The sequence below is a fragment of the Rhinolophus sinicus genome, linkage group LG11, assembly GCF_036562045.2.
Source record: "Rhinolophus sinicus isolate RSC01 linkage group LG11, ASM3656204v1, whole genome shotgun sequence".
Taxonomy (NCBI): Eukaryota; Metazoa; Chordata; class Mammalia; order Chiroptera; family Rhinolophidae; genus Rhinolophus; species Rhinolophus sinicus.
In genome coordinates this window covers 75,569,322-75,597,138 of record NC_133760.1, presented here as the reverse complement: position 1 = coordinate 75,597,138, position 27,817 = coordinate 75,569,322, and the positions used below count along the sequence as shown (strand labels likewise).

Below are 27,817 nucleotides of genomic sequence, written 5' to 3'. Positions count from 1 at the left end.
ATCTACTGAAACTTCCAAGATTCTTGTAAAGGTTCCTAGGCTAAAGACACACAGTTTTATAACAATGCTAGTTTTTTAAAGCCCACACAACTCTGAGCACATTAAACTCTGAAAAAATGTTAGTTTTTGCTAACAAAAATGACAAAATAATTCAATATATAGAATTTGTTTTGTTCTCCTCTGTCCATTTCTTGAGCTCAAGTTAGAATAATACCAAATTAAGTTTGGCAAATGAATCCCCCCCCCCAAATATCTGGTCATGTATGTATTTGGAATACTTTTTATGGTGATATCTAATGTATTTACATCTGGCTGCTCCAGACCAAAATAAATAAATAAATAAATAAACCCATTTACAAAAGGTAGTGTTAGCTGTGAATTCCCTAGGATATCTGCAACAGTCATGGTTCAAATGAAGGCACTGCCCTGTGATGTTTGAAATTCAAATAACTTTTATTTAAATTGAAAACAATTCCTAAAACTGTATTAATAGTCAAAAACGTTTGTTATAAAAATCCTAACGGATATTTCGAGATAAAGCTTAAGTAGTTCTAGGTTAAGAAAACCCGATTTGTTTTGGGACTTTATCCTTTAAACAAATTGTAGAGAATGGACAAAAGAAATAGGTTATTTACAGAAAATATTAACTACATATGTACTCGGAGGTACAACTTTGGTGACAGAAGAGACTTAAGGACATGCTGGAATCTCAGAAGCAATCCTCAAAGAGCTTAGTTTTATTTTCTTGGATTTTAAGAATGCCTAAGGTTCTTCTTCATCCTCGATCCTGGAAGCTAGCTAACGCTTTAAATGTCCCATGTCAGCAATTTTATATCCTGCAACAGGGGGTACATCTGCAGACATACTAAGTGTTTCTGTAGGAGAGAGGGGAGTCACTTTTGTAAAACAGCTCAGCTATCTCAGGGAAAGTTAGCTGAATGGCTCATTCATCTTTATGGTAACAGCTTCCTCTTCTTCATGGACATTATTTGTTAGTGACAACTTAGTATTTCCATTTCTAAGTTCCACAGTTGCAGAAAATTTCACTGTGACTTTTGCACGGGAAATTACAACAGCATCTCTAATATGACTGAGATCTCAGCATATACATGCAAATTTGCCAGGAGGCATCTTTACTACACAGCTAAACTCTTGTTCTGGAATTCCAAGTGTTCAACATCTAAATCCATTAACTTCATTTCACAGTCTGAAACCTTTTCTTGATTGGGGGCTTCAAGTACTGGTGCCAACGTGTCCACGTTATCTTCAGCCCTTAAAGTAATGATGTCTTTGTTGCCAGCTGGTGAGGTTCACACCCATGGCCAGGTTGTGGTCACAGCGGTGCCTGTGGAAGCACTCGGAGCACAGGGTGAGCTGCACTCAGGAGAGGAGAGGTGGGATGAGTCCATGTTCTGCTGATGTCCCAGCAGGTCTCGCTGATGAGGTCCTTAAGCACCTCTAGCACTTCTTCAAGAGGGAGCCCTGGACCAGGTGTGCCTTGAACGTGGTGGCAGTGTCGCAATGACGTGGCTACAGACTGAGGGAAGGAAGGAGGTATAGCTGGCTTAGGCTTCACAGGATGACAGCAAGAAGGCAAACACAGCAGTGAGAGACTGAGACTGAGGAAGAGCACCTATAATCACTGTTTTGAATCTGCATCTGATAGATTGCTTGCCTCTATTTTGTTTAGTTCTTTTTCTAAAACTTTGTTGTGTTCTTTCATTTGGGAATGTTTCTTTGTCTCCCCATTTTGGCTGCCTCCCTGTGTTTGTTCCTATGTATTAGGCAGAGCTGTTACATCTCCCAGAGTGGCTTTATGTAGTAGGTTCCTGTGGGCCCAGTGGCTCAGTCTCCCTGCTCACCTGAATCAGGTGCTCCAGGAGTGTCCCTACTGTGGGCTGTACAGTGCTCTTCTGCTGTAGTTGAACTTTGATTGCTGTTGGCATGTCAGTGGGTGTGACTGACCCGCAGGCTGATTGGTGATGAGGACTGGCTGTGACTACAGTGGAGGAGCTGCTGTGCAGGGGCTGACCCTACAGAGCAGGGTTCACTTAGCAAGGCTCTGGTGCCTGCCAAGTCCACCCTTTGGATGTGTCATTTGTGGCGCTAATTGGAAGGTGCTCTGGTGTGGTCTGAAGCCGGCCACTGGATGTGTTGATTCTGGGATCTCTTGGGAGGGGCTCTGGTGCAGGCTGAGGTCAGCCCCTATCTGTGTCTGGCCCGGGGCCACCTGGTAGGGACTACAAAGTGATCTGTGGTTGGTAGCTGACTTTGCTGGGCTTGGAGGTGCCTGGGAGTGGTTAGGCTGTGAATCAAGGCTGGCTGCCACTTGTGCTAGACTTGGGGCCACTTAGTAAGAGGTATAGAGCACACTGAAGCCAGACGCTGCTTGCTTGGTATTTGTGGACCTTTGATAGACTTTAGGCAAGTCTGCAGCATGGGCCCAGGCCTGCAGCTTGTGTGGATTAGCATTTGAAAGAGGTTCAGGTCAGAGGCGTGAACCAGGTGGGTCTGGGTCTCAGTCACCATTGTGGGGCAAGAGATGTGTTAGGCAGGTTAACGGAGACTCAGATTTACTGCCCACCTGTGCCTGCAGGTTGTATGTGTGTGTGTGTGTGTGTGTGTGGGGGGGCTGCTCAACAAAGGAACCTTGGTGTCTGTGGGCACTTTAGTCCTGGAGAGAGCTGCCTTTCCAGCCCTTGTCCTGAATCCATACAATTCACTTCCTCCCATAATATCCCTGGTGCTTTTCAAATGCTGTCCCTTCTCTGGAGTTTAGGGTGAGTGTGAGCAAGTGAGTTTGTGCGCAGACCCTTTAAGAGGATGCCTGGGTCTACAGCAGACTTTCATTTCACCTGGACAGGGTCCCCAGTGAGTTTCACAGCCAGCTGTTGTCGGGACTCCTCTTCTTGGCACTGGTGTTCTGGTCTGGGAGCTCAGTATGGGGCTCACTTCTTAGTGGGGACCTCCTCAGCCGAGATATCCCTGCTGATTCTTAACCACCATATGTGGATATTGGACCAGTCTGTTTTGTGTCTCTGCTCTTCCTAGTAGTCTCCATGTAATTTCTTCTTTATATCCTTAGTTATAGAAAATCTGTTCAGCTAGTCTTCAGGTGGTTCTCAATTATGGATGTTCTATAATTTAGATGTAATTTTGATGTGGTCATAGGAAGAGGTGAGCACAGTGTTTACCTATGCTGCCATCTTGACCAGAAGTCTCGGTATCCTCTTCTGAGCTCATACTTTTTGGGGAAGAATTCCTTCTAGAACTCTCATTAGATGTTAGAAGTTCTGGTATAGTTCTCCATGTCTCTTACTTTTTCCTTTGTAACCCTTCTGTTGTGTTTGGAGATTTCCTCCCATCTATCTTTCGGTCCATTAATCTGCTCTTCAGCTGAGTTCCATCTTCTATTCTTCACACATACTTAGCTTTAATATTCAACAATAGTTTACTTTTAAAAAATAATTCATTGTACTTGTTTCATAATTCTTGTTTGTACAGGCAAATCCCTCTTTTATTACTCAGAGGAATAAAGTCCTTTTTAGAGTCTTCTGTTTTTTCCACTTTCTCTAGTCTAACCTACTCTTTTGTTGAATTTGTTGTTCCTCTTTTATGATGCTTACATTCTCCAGATTTTGGCAATCTGTGGTTATGCACCCATCTTCCAGTCTGTGAAGGCCCTCCAGGCATGGAAGACTCAAGCCAGCAACTGTAGCCTGGCCTATCAGTAATGCAGTTCTTAGGGATTGCCAGACAGGAATTCTTTATTAAGGGAGTTACTTCTTTTACATTCCAGAGATCCCTTTCTGTTTCAAATAGAACTTTTAAAAAAACTTTATGGGTGTCTAAGGTTTGCTGTGGAAGGGCAAGACTTTACTACATGCTCAGTTTAACATCTTTAAGTCATAAACCTATTTTTCAGAAAATTCCTGGTCTTCTTTTGGTCATGTTTTTCTCTCAAAATTTCTGGAATCATTTCATCAAGTTAAAACAATCCCCTTGGTACTCTGAATGTTTAATTTCACAAACTAATTTAGACAAAAAACAAATGTCTTTTTTTAATGCTGAGTCATCCTGGCCAAGAACTTAACATGTCTATTTATTCAAGCTCCTCTCATTAACTCAGTGTAGTTTTAAACTTCTCTTCATTTGGGTCCTTCACATTTCTTGCACACTTACCTGTAGATACTTATGTGCTTTGCTCTTTGAGGCTGGGATCTATTATCTCATTGTATTCTCAAGTTGGTGATTATTTATAAATTGGAACCTAACTGAATTTTGTGTATTAGTATTTAAAAAGACTATTTCACTTTTTAGTCACTATTTCTAAGTTTCTGAGATGATTATCTTGGGTTTACTAAGGATATATTCATGTAATTTGGTCCTTCTTTCCTAATAAAAAAGGCCTAATAGTTCTATAAAAAGTAACACATTTCAATGGTTTAGAACAAGTGTTGGCAAATTTTTTCTGTAAAGTGTTTTTTCTGTAAACTTTTTTCCATAATGTAAATATTTTAGGCTTTATGGGGCATACAGGGCTGTGTCATAACCGCTCAACACTGCTACTGTAGCACAAAAGTAGCCATAAACAATACATAAACGAATGAGCATGGCTCTGTTCCAATCAAACTTTAGAGGTTTATAAACTCCTAGTTTAGAGTATATTTGTAAATATAAGTAAAGTCAGTCTACCTAAATTCAAATCTAGTCTTCAGCATTTATTGGCTGTGTAACTTTGGGCAAGTTTCTTAAATTCTTATTGCCCAGTTTCTACAACTTTATATGGTCATAGTTATAGCTTCTATATTAGTGACATCTATTTGTGATATTATCATATTCTGTGGTAATGAGATAACAATGTTTAATTAGAATAGTACTAGGTTCAAAGTAAATGCTCTGTCGTTATTAGCTATTTTTATTATTTGTATCTCTTGTTTTCTTCTCTTGCATGACTAAATTGCCTCACAGATCCCAAAACAATGTCAAGACAAAAAGAGCATATAATAAACATCCTTGTCTTGTTCTTAACAAAAACGCAAATGCTGCTAGTGTTTCTCCATTAAGCACATGGTTTGTTTTGGTTTCAGATATGTTTATGAAATTAAAAAACTACTCATCTAATCAAATTTTACTAAGGTTATGAAAACTGGAATTCCATTTTAACTTTTATAAAACACCATTCGGGAATCTATTATAATATCCCCTTTTTAAAAAATCTCTTCTCCTATTTATAAAATTTATTTCCCTAATGTTGAACCATTTTTTCGTAGTTAACGTGAATCCCATTTGAACCACTGGATATTGTTTATTTAAACTGATGATAATATTCATTTTGCTGATCATTTATTATGTTCTGGAATGATTTAAATTATATTAGTGGAATCCATTCCTTAGAAGTTTTAAAAAAGTAACCTGTTAAACTCTCTGAGCCCATGACTTTTTTGTGAAGTTAGCTTTCTGACAATTTTTCTTAAATAAATAGCTATCACAACATAAAAATTAAAAAACAACAAAAATATTATAAACAAAAACAAGCTAGAAATAGCATCATCAACACATATAACAATAAAAAGCTAAGAGATCCAATGTACAAAAAGGTATTACAAATCAGTAATAAACTGGTGGACCAGCAAATACAAAAATGGCAAAGGTCACAGGCAATTAATAGACAAATAAATATAAATGACTAACAAAAATGTGGAAGACTAATCAATTAAGTATTATTGAAAAGCGCGCAAGCTAAAATGAAGTATCATCAATTACAAATCAGACTGGAACATTTAGAACACCAAAAATGTCCAGCGATATCACTGTGTGGGGCCTCTCAAATACTGCTGGAGGTAGTATAAAGTGGTTCAATTTTTTTCAGAAGACAATTTGGCACCACATTATCACAATTCTAAGTATACATATATCTGTGCATCAGCAACTCCACTTTAGGACTGTGTTGTATAGAAAACCTACCCAAGTTGCCCGAGATGTTCACTGTAGCATTTTTTGTAATACTAAAAACCTGAAAAAAATCCAAATGTTCTTCAATAAAATATAAGGTTAAGTAATGATTGCACATCAATCTAGTGGAATACTATACAGCATTTATAGAGAACTGTATCTATACATACTGGCAGTAAGTGTCCCTGAAACTCTGTTCAATTAAAAAAGTCAACCGCAATACAGTACATAGTGTATAATCCATTTAAAAACAAAAGGAAAACAAAAGAAAGAAAAAATGCTAGTACATGGAGAAGTTCTGCAAGAATATTTAACAACCTGCTATAAGGACTAAAGAAGGGAAAACAGAAGACTTTTCACTTTTCTATCATATATAATTTTAAAAAATGTAACAGGAACCGTTTATGATCAGAATTTTAAATAAATTTTGAAAACCATCTTGAGGTACAATGGAACTAATGTTCAAATTCAAGCAAAATTACTTGCTATTTTCAATTTTGAATATACAGTCCATGGCTTTAGCTAGAACAACAGCCTTTTAACTGGACCTCTTGGCTGCAATTCATCCTCAACCTGGTGTCAGAATAACCTTTATAAAATACTAATATGTTCATTCACCTTAAATTTTTTCAGTACCTTTCAAGTTGAAATTCATATATTTTTAGCATAGATTACACAGGTTATTATCCATCCACTGCTGAATTCTGATTCATTTTCTACTCTGCTATCATATGATCTAGTTACATAACTTAAAATTGCCTGAATGCAATAAGCTCTCTCATCTTTCTATACCTGAATAATGCACTTACACCGAACATTTTCTACCATCTTCGATTGGCTGACTTCTATCCATTCGTCACACCTCAGTTCAAAAGATAAACCTCTAGGAAGCTTCTTCCATTTGTCATCTTCATCTCAGTCAAATTCTCCTAGTACCTCTAATCTTACTATGTTGTAAATGCCTGAAGTTTTGTAATCTCTTCTGCTATACTGTCAAACATCTGAGGCAGGGACTGGGTCTTTTACCTGTATCTTCTAGTGCTTACCATATTTTGTTTAACGAAATTCAGATAAATTTACTAGTGATATTAAGTTGTTTCTTTTTCCTTCATCTTCCAAATTTCCTCAAAATTGTTAATGGTCAAGAGTTGGTTAAAAAGCATAAATTTTATGTATGTTACCATAATTTAAAGTTTTATTTTTGGATGATACACAGCCTTTCACTCATCTCAATTTCTAGTTATTTCATTTCCATAAAACCTCCACTAGATGGCATACATGGAAAAGTGGAAACAAAACAATCTGACAGGGAAAAAAAACATACCTTCATAATGATGTATTTATCACTTCTCTATACCAAGGGTAAAATGGTTGGTTTGTTTTCATGTCACATTTTTACTGAACAGTTCAGGATTATCTACTCTTTTCAGTCTACTTAAAACAATCATCTTTCAGCTGGGAGATTAATGAAAACTACGATAAAGGAGATTTTGACCATGATAAAATGCTATAGATTGGACATCCATTTCCAGCTATCAGAGTAGATCAACCCTTCTACTCACAAAGGCTGTCAAAGCTGATAAAATAGCAAATATGTTTCAAGGCACTGTAGAAAAATCAAGGCAACAAGAACATGAGAAGCCAGGATCCTGGGGAAAACAGAAGCATTTGTTGAGTTGAGTCCTACATTCTCTGCCACTTGTTCCCTTAAGACATTTGCCAATTTCTGGGTTGAAAAGCATAAAGCTATGGCCTGTACCCGAGGTCTTTTTATGGGACTAGAGCCACAAAAACTGGAGTTCAGGGATACCAACCAAGAGCTCCAATAATTAAGAATCTGGAAAAAAGGAATAGTTTCCCTTCAAGGAATTTACAGATTCCTACGATACACAAAATATGTGTGGGGAGGGAGGAAGGAAGACTACAAACCAGCCGTTAAGAGGCTCAAAAGCTAAGAAGGGCTTTCAGCATTTCCATAAAGATGAGGAGATAAACTGTGGCATTCATAACCTTGAAAAAGAATGAAGATGGGGAATATATAAAGTGGAGTCACTTTAACCAAGCTGCTAAAACTACCATTACGAAGGTTGAGGCATAAGGAAAGACTATATTCTCATTTCAACTAGCCTGGGAACTTAAACTTTTTTTAACTTTGTAGTCCTGCGTCAAAGCCTGGATATACACCTGGACCTCCTGATAACCCTATAAATTGCCCCTGAAGGACTCATGTATCTGGGCCACCTGACATCCATTATACAGAACACTAGACATGACCAAATCCTCTGGTGCCCATCCTCTAGACCACATGGCATCCATCATCCCTATCACCTGACATCTGACTGATAACCATCCTGGACCAATCCTCGGGCTCAGAATGCAGGAATGATTATTCTCAAGAATGCACTTTTTACTATAAGAACTTTTCTTTCTTCTTTGGAACACTTCTGGTTTTTTTCTAACTGTGTTCCAATTTTGCAAATTCTAATCTAATCTTGAATGAATCTTTATCATTTATTTCTAGCCAAAGCCTTCAGACTCTTTTATAACCCTCAAAAAGAGAGTGGCTCAGGTAAATACCCCAAGTTTGAGTTGAGAACACTGAAGGGCTCTGGGGAAAACAAACTAATCCTAAAACACAGCCTTGAACCATTATAATCCCTAATTAGATCAAGATTCTAACTGCCACTCAGAATAAAATGAAATATTTTCTGGAAGCAAACAGACCTATACAAATATTTGTACATAATATCCAGTATCCCATGAAAATTACTAGGCATTGTAGGAGATAAAACCAAGTGACCAAAAGGAAAGAGAGTGACATCAAAGCATGGCACTGTGAGGGGTCCCCTTGACAGCTCCCCTTGAAGTCACAAGTTGAACAGCTATAATTCAACAAAGGATTCCCTGAGCAACACACAAACACGTCTGAGAGATGTGCGCATCGAATCATCTAAAGGTGGGGGAATCCGGATGAACAGGGGAGGAGGGAAGGGCAAAGTGAAAAGATGGGTGCTGCGGACACAGCCTGGAGTTTAGAGAGGGTCATGGGAGAGTGGAGGAGCCAGGGTGCAGAGACGCTCTCTGTCCCTCTGAGCATTCCTGCCTGAGAGGTCAGCATATAATACAGCTAAACCCAGAGATCTGGGCAGAGACTGAACACACGTGCAACAGCTGCATTCCAGCAGCCTCCATTGCCAGGCAAAACACAAAGCCACAGAGCCCGGCCACCTCCCCTCACTCTCCCAGAGCTCACCTCCCTACACCCTCACACAGCCAGCAGTGGGCCCCAGAAGAAGCTGTAGCAGAGAGTGTTGGATTACAAACCAAGTATCTACAATCCTGAGAACTGGAGAGAGAACTCCTGAGCAGCAGACAGCACACGGGCTAATCTCAGTGACAAGGGTGGAAATACAAAGACAAGGCAGCTGAGGTCTGGCAGTCGCCATTACGAGGAGGAGAGCAAAGCCACAAACACACCAGTGGCCTCTCCCTGCCCACCCTGACCCCACCCATCGGGGCTGATCCCAGAGGGGGCAATGCAGGAGTGTTTGGCTGCAGCGGCAGTACTGGGATTTCAGGGGCTCAGAACCTCATCGCCCACCACATTCTTCCATGGGAGTAGTGCCCTTAGACTGAGGCCACCTGGTCACCGAGGAGGTACCCACCTTCCAGGGAATACAGGGCATTTTCCACCGCTCAGCAGAGATCTGAGAAGCCAAAGTAGTGCAAGAGAAAATAAAACACTTGCACCTCAGAGCCACCTACTGGAAAACAAAAGAAAGACCTTTTCTTATCCATCTGCTTCAGAGTTCACTCCCATAAATGCCTAGGCAGAGAAATAATCCATCAAATACTATGAAGAACCAAGATAAAAAAACAGCTCAAAAAGAAAATGAAAAAACTCCAGAAAAATCTTAAGACATGGAAATATGTGATTTAAAAAACAAAATTCAAGAGTGCAGTTCTGAAAAAATTCAACAAAATACAAGAAAACTTGGACGGTTTAATGAACTCAGAAATAAAATCAACAAACAAAAGGAATACGTTAGCAAGGAGATTGAAATTTTAAAAAAGGAACCAAATAGAAATTCTGGAGCTGAAGAACTCAATAAAAGGCATGGAGAACTAAATAGTGAGCTTAGAAAATAGAGCTAACTAAATGGAGGAAAAAGAAATAGTGATACTGAAGATAGAAATCTGGAAATGACACAGATGGAAGGAGAGACTTGAGTAAAAAGAAATAAAATAATTCTAGAAGAACTATCAGACTCCATCAGAAAGAGCCATATAAGAATAATGGGCATACCAGAAGGAGAGAAAGAGAAGGGGACAGAGAGTCTATTCAAACAAATAGCCAACAAGAACTTCCTAAACCTATGGAAAACCTGGATCTTTCAATCCATGAAGCAAACATAATACCTAATTACCTCAATCCAAAAAAGCCTTCTCCAAGGCACATTATATTAAAACTGTCAAAAATCAATGACAAAGAAAGAATTCTCAGGGCAGCCAGGGAAGAAACAAACATGATAACCTATAAAGGAGAGCCCATTAGATTTTTCACCAGAAACTACAAGCTAGGAGGGAGCGGAATAAAATATTCAAACTATTGAAAAAGAGGAATTACCAGCCAAGAAAAATATATCCAGCAATGCTATTCTTTAGATATGAAGGAGTAATAAAGACCTTTCCAGACATACAGAAGCTGAGGGAATTCTCCACCACAAGGCTTGCATTATAGGAAATACTGAAGGGGGTTATTCTACCTGATACAAAAAGATACAAAACTATGAGTAAGATGACTAACAGACAGAAGCAGGAAACTGCAACCCTTATTCAGAATTGTGTGCTATACACTTAAATATAATATAAAGATTAAAGTAGGTAAAAGCATAAAAAAGAAAAAGAAGATAATTGCTACGGCCGCTTAGGAATAAACTCACAGCATAAATAGGATAATTTGTGACAAAAACATAAAGAGGAGGGGGGGAAGGTCTGAATTTGCAAATGGGAATGGAGATAAGATGTATGCAGAAGAAAAAGGACTACTATATATATGAAACTTTCTTTTGCATAAACTTAATAGTAATCACACACAAAAAATCCAGGACTGAGACACATAACATAAAAAAATAAGAAACAGAACTAAAAATCATAGATACCACCAAACTGAAATAACAGACAGAAACACAAGGGCAAAGAAGCAATGGAAACACCGAGCCACCAGTAAATCACAATGAGATACCACCTCATACATGTTAGAATGGCTATTATCAATAAGACAAATAATAACAAGTGTTGGAGAGGCTGTGGAGAAAAAGGAACTCATACACTGTTGGTGGGAATGCAAATTAGGACAGCTGCTATGGAAAACAGGATGGAGCTTCCTCAAAAAAAATAACAATAGAACTACCCTATGACCCAACAATTCCTCTTCTGGATAGCTACCAAAAAAATATGTAAAAATATATGCACCCCTATGTTCAATGCATCATTATTCATGGATTCATGGTGGCCAAGACATGGAAACAACTTAAGTGTCCTTTGATAGATGACTAGATAAAGAAGATGTGGTATATATACACTATAGAATATTACTCAGCCATAAGAAAAGATGAAATACTGCCATTTGTGACCACTTGGATGGATCTTGAGGTTATCATGCTAAGTGAAATAAATCAGACAGAAAAAGTACAGAACCATATGACTTCATTCATATATGGGATATAAAAGTGAAAGCAACAAATAAAAACTCATAGACACAGACAACAATTTAGTGGTTACCAGAGGGTAAGGGGGCAAGTAGAAGTGGTTACCAGTGGGGGAAGTAGAAGAAGGTAAAGGGGGTCAAATATATGGTGACAGAAAGAGATCTGACTTGGGTGGTGAACACACAATGCAATAAACAGACGGTGTATTATAGAAATGTACACTTGAAACCTATATAATTTTATTAACTAATGCCACCCCAATCAATTTAATAAAAATAGTAAAATAAAGAAAAGAAAAACAGACAATAAAAACCAATCTATATATGTTATCAGAAACACAGTTTAAAATAAGTGTGAAAGAAAAAAATTAGAGACTGGAATTTTTTGGGGAAAAGAGGCAATCAGAAACTCTAGAACTGAAAAATAAGATTACTGAAAATAAAGTGTTAAAGATGGGTTTAATACCAGATTAGCTACAGCAGAAGAGGATTAATACCCAGGAAGATAGGCCAGGAAAAAACACCCAGGTGAACTATGCAGAGGAAAAAAAATAGGAAATAAGAGTGTGAAGAGACATACCTAAAGGGGTGTAATAGTCTAAATTCCAGGTGGAAAGAAGAGGGACAATGAGGCAAAAGCAGTACGTGAAGATGTACTAGCTGAAAAATTTCCCAGCTCTCCTGAGAGAAAGCTTAAAATGTTATTTTTACACTGCTCACTTCTCCCAGGATTTCCGGTACTGCTGGACATCCCTAAATATGAAAAGTATAAATTAAGACGAAACTACTAAAATAAGTAACAAACCTACTATATTTCACTGGATCTAAGACACCTTCAATTTTAGAAGGTATACCAATTTCAGAGATGCTAATATGTGAAAAAAAAAAATGCCAGAATACATGAAATATGGTTGGTTTTATTTCAAATTACCTTTGTGTGTGTTTGAAAATGTAGATGATCTAAACTTAATCAATACCAAACTCCAAAGACAGACTTCTGAAGAGGATGGATGACAATTTCTGATTACAAAGTATTTGAAACAATTATATTTACTACCTGGGTAATCTTTTTGACAAGTGTTAGGCAACCTCCAGTTTCACTTAAGAAGCATTCTTTCAGCACTTAGAGTTGAAAGACTACTGAAGTCAATACTGTCCTTGATATTCCCATTTAGCTAACATCCTGTATGTCTTTTCTCTTTCTTGCTAAGCTACTAGAAAGGGTAGTTTATATTCATTCTTTCCACATCCCCAATTCTTATTTACTCTTGACCAACTGCAATCCAGATTTTTTTCATATTGAAATAGTAAATCGTTTTTAATGTTCAGTCAAAACAATAGGTAAGAATACACATGCATTTATGTGTCTTTTAAAATAGTAAATGTTTATGAAGAAAAATAGGATATATACTTATTAGTTTAGTTTCATAAATCAATCAGAAATGTGCACTTTAGAAATTGTGGCTCTTGTCACACAACACAGAAAACATCATCAATTTAACTAAATGTAACATTTGGTAAGAACCTACTATGAAATGGCAGCGTGTTAAGTATCTTCACATTTATTATCTTGTTTTAATTCTCATAGCCACCCTGATGGCTAGAGCTAGGTCTAGCTCTAGAGATCGATCACTCAATACAGAAACTGAGCCTTGGAGATTATAAAAAAGACTTAATAGTGGTATTAGCTTGGACAAGTCATTGAGACAGTATTTGGACCCAGATTTCCAGGCTCTAAATCATGCTTCATACTTTCTGTGGTATAAATGGATTAATGTATTAATTATTTCACAAGTTATATGTTTCAGTTTAGTTTTGCAAATAAAATAGACAAATGAGCACTCTTTCAAATCTGTTAAATTCAATAAGAACTTGATATATCACACAAAAGAATTAAGGAATAAAAAAATATGTACCTTACCATGGTAGTCAAGTAGCTCACAGTGAAATCAAGACTTTCATACATGAAAACAATGAGATGTATAAAAATGTGCTAAATAAGCTAATCACTCACTTCAAATAGCTTATAAACAAATAGCACTCATATGGGCTTCACTGACATGGGAAAGCTTAATAGACTATGAACCTGGCCCTGGAAGGCATAATTTGAATCCACAGAGAGGGAAGGACATTCCAAACTGAAGAAAAGCAAAAGCTAAAACACAGATGCAGGAATGACTGTGTATCTGAGGAACAGTGTTGAAAATGTATAAATGAAATACAAGTTAAAGATTAGGGAGATTAGTAAATAAGGTGGGATCACATTATGCAGAGTTTTAGATTTCATCGAGACAAAAGGAAGTGTGTTCTTCAGGTAACAGCATATAGGGCTGACTAAAGTACAGTAGTGCAGTCAAAAATATCAATTAGAAGGCTATAAAAGTAGCCCCTAAGGTGGGATTATAAATATCAAAACTGTAATGAATCTAAGAGACATTACAAAAAAACACACAAATTGGGGACAAATTACATGTATATAAATTCATACATATATATGTATATATATACACACACATATATATGTACATATATATGTGTGTGTATGTATATAGACATACATGAATGAAAAAGTTTGAGATAAATACCAATGTTTCTTGGTACAAATTTATGTTCAAAATTCAAAATTAATTATTGCTTTAAGCATACAATAAAAAGGGAATAAAGTTACTATGGCGATGAAGAAAATACATTTAGGTGGTAAATTATGTCCCCCTAATATTGTGGATTCTCCTTCTGTGAACACAGTAAGATTGTACTTCCTCACTCCACTCTTGAAGTTTGATATGACCATGGGACCACAATTAAATAGAAAAAAATCACATGGGATTCTTCCAGGTGGAAGCTTTTGTAGCCAGTACACAACTTAACCAAAGCCAAGGCAGAATCTGAATGTTTTTTTGGTTTTGTTTCGTTTTTTTAAGACTTCGTTTCTGTGCATGTATTTTGAGAGATTAGTGTCAAGGGCTTACATCGATTAGCTTTTCTCACCTTCTCCTCTCTATTCTGTGCTTTCAAAAGGACCACGGACATGTCTAGGTATATGAACAGCAGTATTAATGCTATGTCCTGCATATGCAAGGTAACACTAAGGTATTTGTAATTTTTTGATACATGTGAAACTGCTAACAAAGATAACACTAGCAGCTGTATGCAGATAAAAGAAAAGACAGGCATAGGATAGGGACAAGCAATTTATTTAAAAAAATACAGGAAGAAAAAATCACATAATAACAATGTCTAGGAATGTTTTCTAAACAAGCTACTTAAAAAAACTTTCTGAAAATATTTTTGTGACTTCAGCAAAGATATGTCACATATTTCCTTATAACAAAAAAACAAGTTAATATTGTAATACCAAATTACACCTCAATCTACCAAAACACTTCAGTGACATTTATAACTCAATTTATATTCTGAGCAAGAAACCAACATTTTCCCAGAGTATTCTCTATTTATTAAAACAGGCAATAACATTCACCAAGTTAACTATCACACAATGATTACGTCAAAACCTTGGACATTAGTTAACGTGTGCTGTCTTTTCAAGGGTAATAAAACATCTATTGAAATAAAAATGCCACATCATTTTACAAAACTTTTATCTCATAACTGAGCAATCCAAATATAACACTCTTCTGCCAGAAATATTTGTCATCTAAATGTAAAGAAAATAAATGTTTCAGCAAACTGAGAAAGAAAACCCTAAAACCAGAAATGTTTATGTATACCTATGTTTATATATATTATATGTTATATACATACTTTTTAAAGGCTTGTTATTTCTCTAACAATAACAATGGCTTGCTGAAGCAAAACAAACAACAACAAACATCAAGAGTGATTTCCCAAAAAATAATTCAGTAGGTAAAACAAAGAAGCAGATAGTTATATTAGGTTGGTGCAAAAGTAATTGCGATTTTTGCAATTATTTTTAACCTTTTAATCTGCAATTACTTTTGCACGAACCTAATAGCGATCTGAAGAACAGATAGAAGGCACTGTCTCCATTTAGCTTAACCAGGAACTGAAGCTTTAAAAAACCGGCATTGTTTAAAAAGACTGCAAACCTCAGATGCTTGGGGCAAAAGTTTACAGTCAAAAAATACTAAATTGTACACTTACTAATGATTAAAATGGCACATTTTATGATCTATATTTTTTTTTTACAATAAAAACATTCAAAAAGAGCAAAAGGCTAAGGAAGGAAGGAAAAGGGATAGGCAGAAGTTAATAGTTTTATAGAAATTCTGGAGGAAAAAAACCCCACAAAGGAACCTGGGGAGGGTACACGAAAAGAGTGAGACAAACCCCTGGGGCAGACAAGCCAAGGGACTGGCCAGGACTGGGCCCTCCAAGCAGGAGCTGCTCAGGCAGAGCAATGCCCCGCTTATCAGCACGCATGCTGCCTCAGCACACAGCCTTAAGGAGCTGTTCATTCTGCCTACTGAAGGTTCCAACAACTTTACAGCCTTTCATTTGTGATGCTGTTTTTTCTCTCAATTCCCAGGCTAGTCAGCTTTCTGTCTTATTGAGGCAGTTCTTTTTGTGATGGCAAACTTCGTCACACCTCTTAAATTTATTATGTGATACACATACAATGTAGTAGTCAGCAACAAAAGTGACAAACTACTGATACACAACATGGATAAATCTTAAAAACATTATCCTGAGTGGAAAAAAATTAGACAACACAAAAATACTGCATAATTCTATTTATATAACATTGTAAAATAACAAAAACGAATTTATAGTGGAAGAAATAGGATCCAGAGCCCTGGGAAGGGACATGAGGGAACTTTCTGGGATGATAGAAATACTCTGTTTTGGGGTGTGAGTTTATACGAATGTACGCATTTGTCAAAACTGATCCAACTGTAAACTGAATATCTGAGTATTTCACTGTATGTAAAAGTTATAAACAATTAAAAAATGTAAACTATTACAGGATTTCCTCATTACCATTCAGCAAGATCTCTAAGTATAAGGAATTCAACAGTTTCCTCTTAATTTTTATTCTTCTATTCACTTTTAACAGAACCAAGTTGTACATTTGATTTAAATGATTTACTTCCATTATAAGATCTAGAATAATCTTCCTGCTTCTGATACAGGTAAAACCCTCCTTTTCTTTTTTTCCATTTTATATATAAATTAAGACCCTGTCTTTTGAATTATGTCCATAGAATGCAGAAGAGCTTCCATGTTACTTTATGTGTCAAAAATGAGACCTTGATCTCTAGCTTAGAGGTTGATCTCGTAGACTTTTCTATCACTTTCACTTCATGAAATGACTACTGATAACCATTTTAGTTTAACACTTACAGGTCAACTTCCTTTGCAATGGGCAAGTATATGACGATCTAGCTTTCACAAAAACTAGCCATTTATAAGTTGTATGGCCAACTCTTTGTGCTCTTTTTTTGAGAGGTAATTTTTCTCAGCAGAAGAATTGTTCAACAAGAGACTATGTCAACAGCTTAAAAATAAATTCATCTAAATATGTTTTTGTCCTCTACATCTGGACAGTAAGTAGTTCCCTTATATATCCCTGATATCTTCTGGCACTTTGTACAAGAAACTAAAACTCCCAATCTTCTAATAGGTTTTGATTTTTGTCACTGCTAATGAATTATCTGTAAAATCCGCCCCAATCTCACTGCAGTCCTTGTGTCCTGAGGTTTTTTCCTTTTACATTGCTAGCATGCTATCCCCATGTGCCCACTAATGCCATCCGTTCTATAAAATTTGCAGCCTAAAAGCACTATTTGTTTTGACATACTCTCTTTTCAGCTCTATCAAGATCCTCATTTTCTACAAGAAAACAATTCAAACAATTCAGTCATTTTATTGCTTTATGCTTTGAGCATAAATAATAGCAGTTGAAAAGTTTTTCAGGTGTTTCTCACATGTGTTAATTAGATGCAGATAACTCTTCAACCATGTTGTAAAATTCTCCATTTATTTTAGTTGAACACCTACTAATCTAAACCTTATGAGATTTCAAATTCAACAGCTTTTCTAAGGTTTTCAGTTTTGAAATTGAGTGGTTGCCTTATAGTTTTACCTTGAGATGCTAACCTTCTGTTATTTTAATTCAAATAGAATGCTTTTTTCCAGGTATACCCTATGCATCTAAAAGATGCCTTCTGATTCTTAAGGAAGTGGAACAGTCTAGAACCTATGATACGGGCTTGCTTGACTTTTTCTCCAGTGTGTTCACAAAACAGTATGTGATTGAGACGGTAAAGACTTTGCTTTTTAGACATAATAGACATACTAAGAAACAATTTTTTTTGAAGAGCACCGGCAAAAAACAATTTTCCACTGAACCAGAGGCAAATCTTATCACAAGCCACTTCTAATGGTACAAATAAAAATTACAGCACCCATCAAAGTTTACTTCAGTTACTTGTCCTGCAGCTCCCACTTCCACGGTTCAATAAAATCCAAAAGTTATACCTAACTAGGGATTATACCATATATGGCAGAATAAAAGTTCCTGTGAATTGATTTGCTCAAAGTTTGCAGAAAGTTCCTTTCCTGCAATAAATCTTTATTTGTTAAATACTGAACATCCACTCTATAAGCCTTGACTTTTCTCACACTCAATTTCTCAATCTTGGCACTACTGACATTTGTGGCTGGGTAATTTTTTGTTCTGAGGGGCTGTTCTATGTACTGTAAGATGCTTAGCAGCATCCCCAACCTCTATCCATTAGATGCCAGTAGCTTCTCCCAGGTGTGACAACCAAAAATGTCTCCAGTCACTGCCAAATGTCCACTGGGAGACAAAAAAGACCTTGCTTCAGAATCACTTTACTAAATCAAAAGCTTTACATCTCAGAAAACATCTGTGAATTATAGAATGCCGTTTGGCACCTTCCAAAGCTGCTGTCCAGGTGTTACAGAAACTAAACAATATTAGGGAAAAAAACCTTCTAGAGTCAAGCATAGTTATTTCTATATATTAGGCACTAGATCATTATTATTTGAATGAATTATGGATAATTATTTATTCATGCTAGACATATTTCCGTTGGATGGGCTACTTCTCACTCTCTACATTTTAAGAATAAAACAGGAAGAGATTTAACAGGAAAATGGAGCCAGAGAAGAAAGAAGTCAATGATGGAAATTTTAAGCATTCTGATTCATTTTTTAAAAATTACTTACATTTCAACAAATGCAAGATACACTTAACTTACTTTCTATGCATCTAGGCACTATTAAATTGTAACATAAATGGAAAAGACTTAGGAAAATGAAAACAATTGATATATTATTTTGGATATATACCTTAGTATTTGTGTAAAATTGTTTAGTGGGTAAGTATTAGAACACTAAGTTAAGGCTTTACTATTATATCGCAATCATATTTTTTTGAGTATATGATTCAAAGGAAATGATACAGTTTACTGTCCTCCTTTTCCTTTCATTTCAAATTCTAAGAACATTGTTCTAAAAATTAAAAGTTGAAAGACTACCTTCATGATATGTCCTTCCTTAGAAAATCTTACACAATTGGAACCATGATTTTAGGACCTATTTTTATTCATCAACTGTATGACCAAGTAAATGTACATTGTTTATGATTTTTTTAAAATATCATGCTATCAAATTTTTAAGTCTGATAATCAAATAAAAGTAGCCATCATTTCTGAACAGACAGTAAGGCTCTTACCTACAAGCAACATTTGGATCAGCATTTCTTGAAAGTAGCAGCTCCACACACTTCAAGATCTGTTCCTCTGAGCCACGAGCAGAACAGGCGGTTATCAGAATCGTTTGCTTATCTATAGTGAACAGAAAAATGAGGAACCCCCACACATCAATAGCTGTGTCTAACTGACTTCTTTTACCATTCAAAAGATTCTACACATTTACTGCACTCTTAAATTTCTATAACCTATTCCCAATCTCCTGCTCTTAGTACACAACTTTGTCTTCCTTCATCAAAAAATTAGATTAGGGATGAACTGCCTTAATCTTTAAATTGTATCTATAATTCATTTCTTAATATACTTTCCTTATTCCTTCAAGACATAGTTTGAAGATAGTTAGGAGCATGGACTCTATAGAGATACTTTCCAGAGTTTTAACACTTTTTGGTTGATTAAAATTTGCCTTGCTGCACGCAGGATTGAGAAACAATGATTGATATTTTGATTTAACTTCTTTACTTCTCATTCATTCGATAACTCACTGAAATCTTGCTTATGCCATGCTACCAAAAATGACCCAACTGCCATATCTATTGGTTCTTTTTCAGTCCTTTTCTACTTGACCTCTCTGAGCTCACCCTGTTTATTAAAATTCGTCTTCCCTTGGCTCATACAGCATCAACAAAGATCAGGGTAGATTAAACAACAACAACAACACATCTTAAGTAAGAATTTGGAAATTCAAAATAGGTCATGGTAGCCATGGTTTACATTTAGTGTTTCAATATTGACCAACTATATAGATTCTAGTCCTAGTTCTGCCACTAATAAACCGTGACTACAGTGATATCTTAGTATCTTAGTAGATCTAATTTGTAGATAGGAAGCTAATATCTGTCCTCTTTACCTGATGAGGATATTGTTGGTTAGATGCATAAAAGAATTTATGTGAATATTCTATGAGAAATATAAAATGTTTTATAACTATAAGGTATTCCTCTGATTATAAGAAGCAGAGAAAGAAAACTTAAATTTTCCCTTTAGCAGAATATTTTATACTGCTAAATATTTCAAAAGTCTCATTCCTAAATTTAGCTTTCATTGGGTGATATTTTAAAATGACAATATAAAAAGAAAAACCCATCACAGAAGCTGATTAAACATACAACTATCGATAAGATGGGAATTATATGAAATATATAAATGAGAAAAACTATAAATGGTTTTACAAATACCTAATGTAGGTACAAACTTAATGTGAAAGTTAATTCTAAAATAAAACCTATACCTGAATTATGAAATTAATTTGTCTACTGGAAACATGTTGAAAATAAGTAATCAGCAATTCAATATAACTAAATCGGATATGCATATATACTCCTATATTTCAAAAGCACTCAAAACAGTACTGAATAGAAATTATTTAGTAACAAATAAAATATGGATTTAACAAACTACCTTTGAAATAAATAATTTTAATAAAATTCAAAGTTGAGTTTTAAAGTCCAAGGACTGATTTTTAAGTAATTTCCCACAAAATTATCAGCTGTTTGATATTTTCTTTCTATGCATTTTTCCTTTACAAAAATGACCAAAATCCTTTAACACAGAAGCTAAAGGTATATAATAACACAACCAGTTATAAAGATAATATAAATGGAATCTACCCCTTTGGAAAGAGAGTTTTTCAAAATTTCCATGCTTTCTAATTTGATTTTGTATGTTATTTACCTAATATAACTATAGGAAGGGTTTTTTAAGACTGCTTTAAATTTTTTCACTTTGCATAATAGCTGCTTGGGAATCAAGAAAATCACAATCAGTTACATTATCTCAAACATCTTACCCTTATATATTTTTTTCAAGGACAAACGTTTATTTTAAAGTGAATATATGAAAACAGAGCATGGAAAGTCTATCACCACCTCTAAACAGAATTAGGCTTCTAAACAGAGAAACTTACAAAGTAAATGTTCACATATGCTAAATATTTAAAACATCTTACCTTTATCAAAGCTTGCATTAGCACCTCTGTCCAAAAGGACCCGAACCAACTCGACATTGGAAACGCTAGCAGCATACATAAGGGGAGTCCATCCATATCGAAAGCTGGAGTCTACACTAATGCCTGTCAAAATAAAGACAAGCTTTTAAAAGCCTCCACCATGTTAAGTGAAATAAGTCAGAAAGAGAAAGACAAATACCATATGATCTCACTTATATGCGGAATCTAAAGAAAAGAATAAGTGAATGAACTAATCAGAGACAGTTTTGGAAACATGGAGGAAAAACAGAGGGTTGCTAGAGGGGCGGGGGGGTGGGGATAAGGGGAAGGTGAGAGGTTTTGAAAAATAGTCGGTAACCACAAGATGGTCATGGGGGTTTGAAAATTAATTTGGGGAACGTACAGAGGGATAGAGGATGGGGGGAGGGGGGTTCACACAGTGTGAGGGATATAAATGATAAACGTCTAAGTTTTGCTTTGTCTTGTGCACCTGAAACTAATAAAAAAAAAAAAAAGCCTCCACCAACAAAAAGAAAACAAAACAAAAGAAAAAATATAATCACTGTCACCTTAAGCTACTTAAACTACAGGGCATTGTGACATCACCATGTACTTTATAATTGGAAGGATTTTTTTGGTAATAATGGCTTCAGAAAAATAGAAAATGTTTACATCTAGGCTTTAATTAGCTAATTTCATTTTCACTGTGGGCACTATGTTCCAAGAAATCTGACCAGACAAATGTTTTATTATATACTAGATACAATTTCTATATTACAACAGGCTTTACATGCTACCATTTTCTCTTTGGGGAGTTGGAAAGTTTCAGAGAGGTAAAACGTCTTTTTAATTAGAATATTATACATTTCTATGGCGGCAAACACCACATATGTTCCTAAGATTCCCTTAACTTCCTTCCCAACGCAAAATTTATCCACAGGTGACTGGATAAACCTGAGGCTAATAAGATAGGTTAGGGTTAGATTAGGAAAGCTGTTAAGAAATGTAGACTGTACTTTGTGATCCAGGAATCAATGGCATTATATTTGTATTGTAAAGACAACAAAGATACCACTGTTGAGAGTGGGGCAGGAGTCAGGGAGACCAGTTATGAGGCCAGAAGCCTATGCAAAAGTCAGAGCAAGGGCAGTGGAGAGAAAGGGGATGGAATACAAAAGAACATTTCAAAGGCAGGACCACCAGAATTTAAAAGTACTTTGAGGAGGAGGAGTGACAGAAAAGAACAAGTCAAAATGACCATCAGGTTCTGCCTTGGACAAACGAATGACAAGCAGTGTGCTACAATAAGGAGACGCACAGATGAGGTATCAGGCCTGGGAGCAGGATAAAGTTTTAAAGCCACTATCCAGAATGGCACAGGAAGGGATAGATAATAACTGTTAAGAAAGGAAAAGAGCCAAAAAAATCCTCACATCATTAATGGTACAAATTCTTGGAGTCATCTAATTTTCTCCAACAGCATTAACTGGTTTGGTCATATAAAAAAGAAAAAAAATGTTCGAGGACTGGGGTAGAGCATAGAAGATGTGATACGAAAACAAGGATACGATGAGGCAGCAAACACAACCTATTAAATTTATGGAAAGCCTTTTCTATAGAGAAATCAAGATTTAAGTGGCAATCTTTCTCCTCAACCTAAGAAATATTTGCTAATGTTAAGAAACAAAATAGAAGGTTTTTCTATTTCAAAGAAGGAAAATCTATATGTGAAAACCACTTAATATAGGCCTCCCTGTAACACCTTTTAATTTATAGTTTTACAGTTTGTGGCTATAAGGGGAAGGGTGCCATCCACAAAGATGAAGGTCATATCACTGAAGGAATGCAAACTTGGGGGGGAGGAGTCACTTTTTTTCTGTAGGAACACTAAGGTGCTGAAAGATTATGTGTGTCCAATTCCTGATTGTCTAACTAATGGATATAAGAAGCATGATGATTACTGAGAGAAAACAACATAAAACCATCTTAGTACATACATACACTGTTGGCTCAACCTATCTTCTCTAACAAATTTTCTTCTTTAAACAGAAAGCATATAAACGAGATCAGAGAAAAGATGTTTTTCTCATTATTGTTTCCTTATTGACATTGCTGCTCAAACTGTGACAGCACAGGTAAAAAAGAAACAATGTGAAGAAAAAGGTAAGAAAATGTGGCATGTTAGTATGAAAATTCTTAATAATCATTACCTCTAATACTTAATAATCATCACTTCTAGTACTCAAAAAATGTATCTATTATGCTTTAGGTATAGTATAAAAACAGTACACTTAAGAGGATTGACACAATACATTCAAAATAACACTATGTTCTTTTAGATATACACACATAGAGTAAAAGTCTAAACATATGGCTAGGTAAGATAAATACCAACTATAGGAGAGTGGTAGTTTCCAGGGGGAGAGAGAAGTCTCCATACCTTTCTGAATGTTTGAAATATTTAATAACTTAAAGAGAACTGAAAGTATTAGTACACAGCAGAATAACAAAAACTGAGACATCTTTGAACTGTTAAAAGTGGCTGACTCAAAGGGAGCTTTTATTTTTTATTAAGCTTTTCAACTGGTACAGAAATATGTGTCAACGACAAGAATTAATTTTGAAAGGCAAAAAGTTAAAAATATTTTTTAAAGTGTTAAATAATGACAATGGGAAGGCAACCAGGAAAGGCTAAAACAGGAGTTACTGGTAAAAGCTGTAACATATTACGGGGGTAATGGAGGTGAAAATGGGGACAAAGGTATCTTTCTACTTATAACTATATATTTATTATTGGATTTTTAAAATTAGCTTTAAATGTTTTTGTAATTAAACAATTTAAAAAGGTGAACTAAATTCCTACTATACCAGTGGGCTTTTTTCAAGTCCTAATCCTTCAGGAGTCTCCCTCACTTGGCTGCACCTAGTCCCACTACTCCCGAGGCAAACTCTTCTAAAACAAATTTCTTCCTATCCCATCACATCCAACACTATGCACACTCCTACATGGTTTACAGTAGGTATTAGGCCTCTTTCAATTATTCAAATTTTATCCAATTTCATTCAGTTACAAACTCATGTTCCATTGTCCACAAAGTCACACAGATTCTTTCTCTGTTGTAACAGCTAATATTTACATAATGCCTGTATGTTCTAAGAACTTTATTAATGAATTCTCTCATTTTAATCCTCTCTCCGAAAAAAAAAACAACCCTTTGATATAATGCGTCCCCATTTAAAAAGCGGGAAATTGAAGCTTAGGAAGGTTTGGTAACTTGGTCAAGATTACAGAGCCATCAAATGGCAGGACTAGTAATCAGAGCCAGAATTGTACTGCTTCCACAATGATTTACTTCCTGGTAAACCATGAAGCACCTGTAGTATAGACAAAAAACATTTTTCAATATACCATCTCACTTAACTATTTTGTGGGTGAATGTTTTGTATTTATAAGTAGAGCGTAAATGCCTGCTACTCCTTTGGATAATTTCAATAATTTAATATTATCAACAACTCGGATTTCTATGTCAATGTAATTCAAAAATATATAATATTTAATTTGATCCACATAAAAATGTTATGGAACCCAGGCCAGAATTGTGATGTTTTACATAAAGAAACTGACACTCTGGAAGTTTGACTTTCCCAAAAAACTATACTAAGTAGGCCATAAAGCTGGAACAGATATCCAGATAGTCTGATTCCTATCTCAGGCCTCAATTTACACACACACACACACACACACACACACACCCAGCACAGGGAAAGAACATTACTAAAACGTGCATAACTAGAATCAGTTCTTGAAAAACACGTACGAATATGTCAAAGGAAGGGCTGAGAAAAGTAAGAAGTATGAGTAAGATAGGATGAGTCTGAGTTAACTCTCTCCAAGGAGGTGAAAGAACTAATGGAAGGTAATAGGGTGACATTACAAACTTGAGGGTAGAAGAAAAAGAGGCAGAGAACTCGGAGACAAGAAACATATGTAGGACATTTGATATATTAACATTCACTGTGATTCCATTAGAAATGCAACTCACACCTTTGAAAATAAGGAACAGTTGTGAACTTAAGACAATTGTGTTGCGCTGAAACTATCCCTTATCTCTCACCAGAATTTAGGAGCTCCTTGACCAGTAAAATGTCTCCTGTGGTCAATGCTTTCTTAAATGTTTCATTCTTTTCCTCAGTGGGTAACGGTCCTTTTAATTTCTAAAAAAGCAGAAAGTTAAAAAAAAAAAAAATTCTTGTTATACATATTTTCATTTCCCCTGTGGCAGGAAACAAAGTTTGGTTTTACGTACTTTTTTTTTCTTTTCTGATAAGGGACAACATATAAAGCTTGTAAAGAATTCATGTCTAAAATTATCTTTAAAGGGACCAGGTTATCATGGGTCTAAACCCAAGTGAAGAGCTACATGGACAACCAAAGAGGCGCAGTGGATGGAAAGCACATTAGTGAAACACGAGGAAAAACTCTGCAGTTTGTTTGCCGTCCAAAAGCCTGTATATCTACTGGAAAAACAAGTTAGGGGGACACAGGTGAGGACATAAGCAGTTTCACAAGGCCGGGCCTTCGAGGGCCAGCGGAGGCCGATACAAGCGCCGTGAAAACAAAGCCTCCTCTGCTACCTGAGCTGCACGATCGAGATACCCAATCTCCCAGCCGTCATCCTCGCTGTCGCTGGTCTCGCCGCCACCGGCCACTGCCAGGCCGCGTAGCGTGCGGGCTGCCATGCTTGCCGCCATGCCTTCCGGCCACTGCCTACCCACAATGCTCTGCTCGGCCACCCCTCCGCTTGCGCCTGCGCACTGGAGAAGCGTGGAGGGGTGCGCGGGAAGGACTGCGCGGGAAAGGGGGATGTGCAGAGGTGGGGGGGGGGTGCGTGGGCCCTTCCGCGCAGGCGCGTGGCCTCGCGTAGCACCCTTTAGCCTTCCTGAGCCCTATGGCCTTGGAAGATGGAAACCTGAGAGTCTGGCAGCGCTGGCGGGCCTGGCAGGATTGAGCCAAGCTCCTGGCCGGTGCTCCCAATGCCTTCTGGGGACTAACCTTTTACTCTTTTCAGGGTATTTGCTTGATGAAGTTCTTGTTCTTTATGGATTGCCCCTTTGTAGCAGGAACAGAAGGGGGATTTTATGCCAAGTGAAACTATGCTTTCACCCCCATCCCTTTTGGCTGCTCCCTACTAGGGTTTCCAGGTGGGAATTCCCACCCATTCTCAGGAATTGATTTCACTTTCCCGTTCCCGAATCCCGAGATATAAATTGTTTTCTGTTCTCCACGATGAATCATTTCCACAAAGTGATGGCCTATAGATACTACCAACTACCTGGGCTCAACGAGCTGATTTTCCCAATTTCCCAAACAACTTTTCTCGGGATTTGGGAATGGAAAAGTGAAAACACTTTCTGAGAATGGGCGGGAATTCCCACCCGGAAACCCTAGTGATAAATAGGAAAAATGTCTAAGAATACATTGTGAGGAGTACACTTATTTCCCATTGTGGGTGTTACTGGGTTCAAGGAGCGGATTTTCCCGATTTTCTGACCAACTTTTCTCGGGATTCGGGAACGGGAAAGCAAAAAAAAAAAAAAAAATTCCTGAGAACGAGCGGGAATTCCCACCTGGAAACCCTACCCCCTACCAAATGCAATGTCAAACATGTCCCCTAGGAGAGGGACTGCTATTGGTCAGAATACATCCCTCAAGAAACCGCCAGACAAATGGGAGCCCACAAAGGAGCCACGAAAATTCTTTCATTGAATTTCATGTGATTTCAGATCTCATTGAAGATCTTCAGAGCATCAAAACACTTTCCCACCTAGATGGTATCCATAAACTAAAGCAAAAATTCAGTCAAGAAAAGTGGGATTGCAAATAAATAATCTTTTTAAAAGGGAGGATTAGGGAAGAGAGTGGCTCAAAAGAGTTGGGAACAAGAAATGATTTAAATTTTCAGAGAGCAAGTAAATAATATAAACAACTCCAGGTGAAAATGGCCCAAACTCAACCTTTCTGCATGTAACTTTTAGGTGAAATGTTCGTGACAGTGATTATCTGTGTCAGAAAAGTTGATCTATCAAGGAAAAGCAGACATGTATATACCTCAAGATGATTTGAAAGGAATGCAGCCAGATATCATTCTTTGAAAGTTTTGCAATATTTTTTTTCGCTTAAGGAATGTTTAATGTAAGAGTTTGAAGTTAATTACTTCAAGGACTTTCACAGATAAGTATTTTTAAGTAGTTTGGTTATTTTGGAGACACACCTGTCTTTCTAAATGCTTTCATTCAATAAATGTTATGAATCTTGAGCACAGCCAGACACAACTAGGTTTGAGACTACATCAAAGACAAACCAAGCTGCCTCATAGAGTCCACATTTTAATGAAGAAAGACAATAAACAAATAAACAAACAAGACTTTCAGAGTGTAGGTGACCCAAAGGAAACAAACCAGTGCTCAGTTTCTGGGATCAAACCA

General features: G+C 36.6%; 1 protein-coding gene and 1 pseudogene across 1 annotated transcript in view; both read right to left on the bottom strand.

The window, feature by feature from the left end:
• ASZ1 (ankyrin repeat, SAM and basic leucine zipper domain containing 1) overlaps positions 1-26,083 on the bottom strand; it is a 47,193-nt gene extending 21,110 nt beyond the window's left edge. The window contains exons 1-4 of the mRNA XM_019743200.2: positions 25,967-26,083; positions 25,447-25,546; positions 21,332-21,454; positions 19,347-19,458 (exon numbers count right to left, since the gene is read on the bottom strand). Of these exons, the coding sequence (XP_019598759.2) occupies positions 19,347-19,458; positions 21,332-21,454; positions 25,447-25,546; positions 25,967-26,083 (452 nt within the window). The remainder of the gene's footprint in view (positions 1-19,346; positions 19,459-21,331; positions 21,455-25,446; positions 25,547-25,966) is intronic.
• Positions 763-16,066, bottom strand: LOC109453464 (proliferating cell nuclear antigen; annotated as a pseudogene).
• Positions 26,084-27,817: the final 1,734 nt, after the last annotated feature.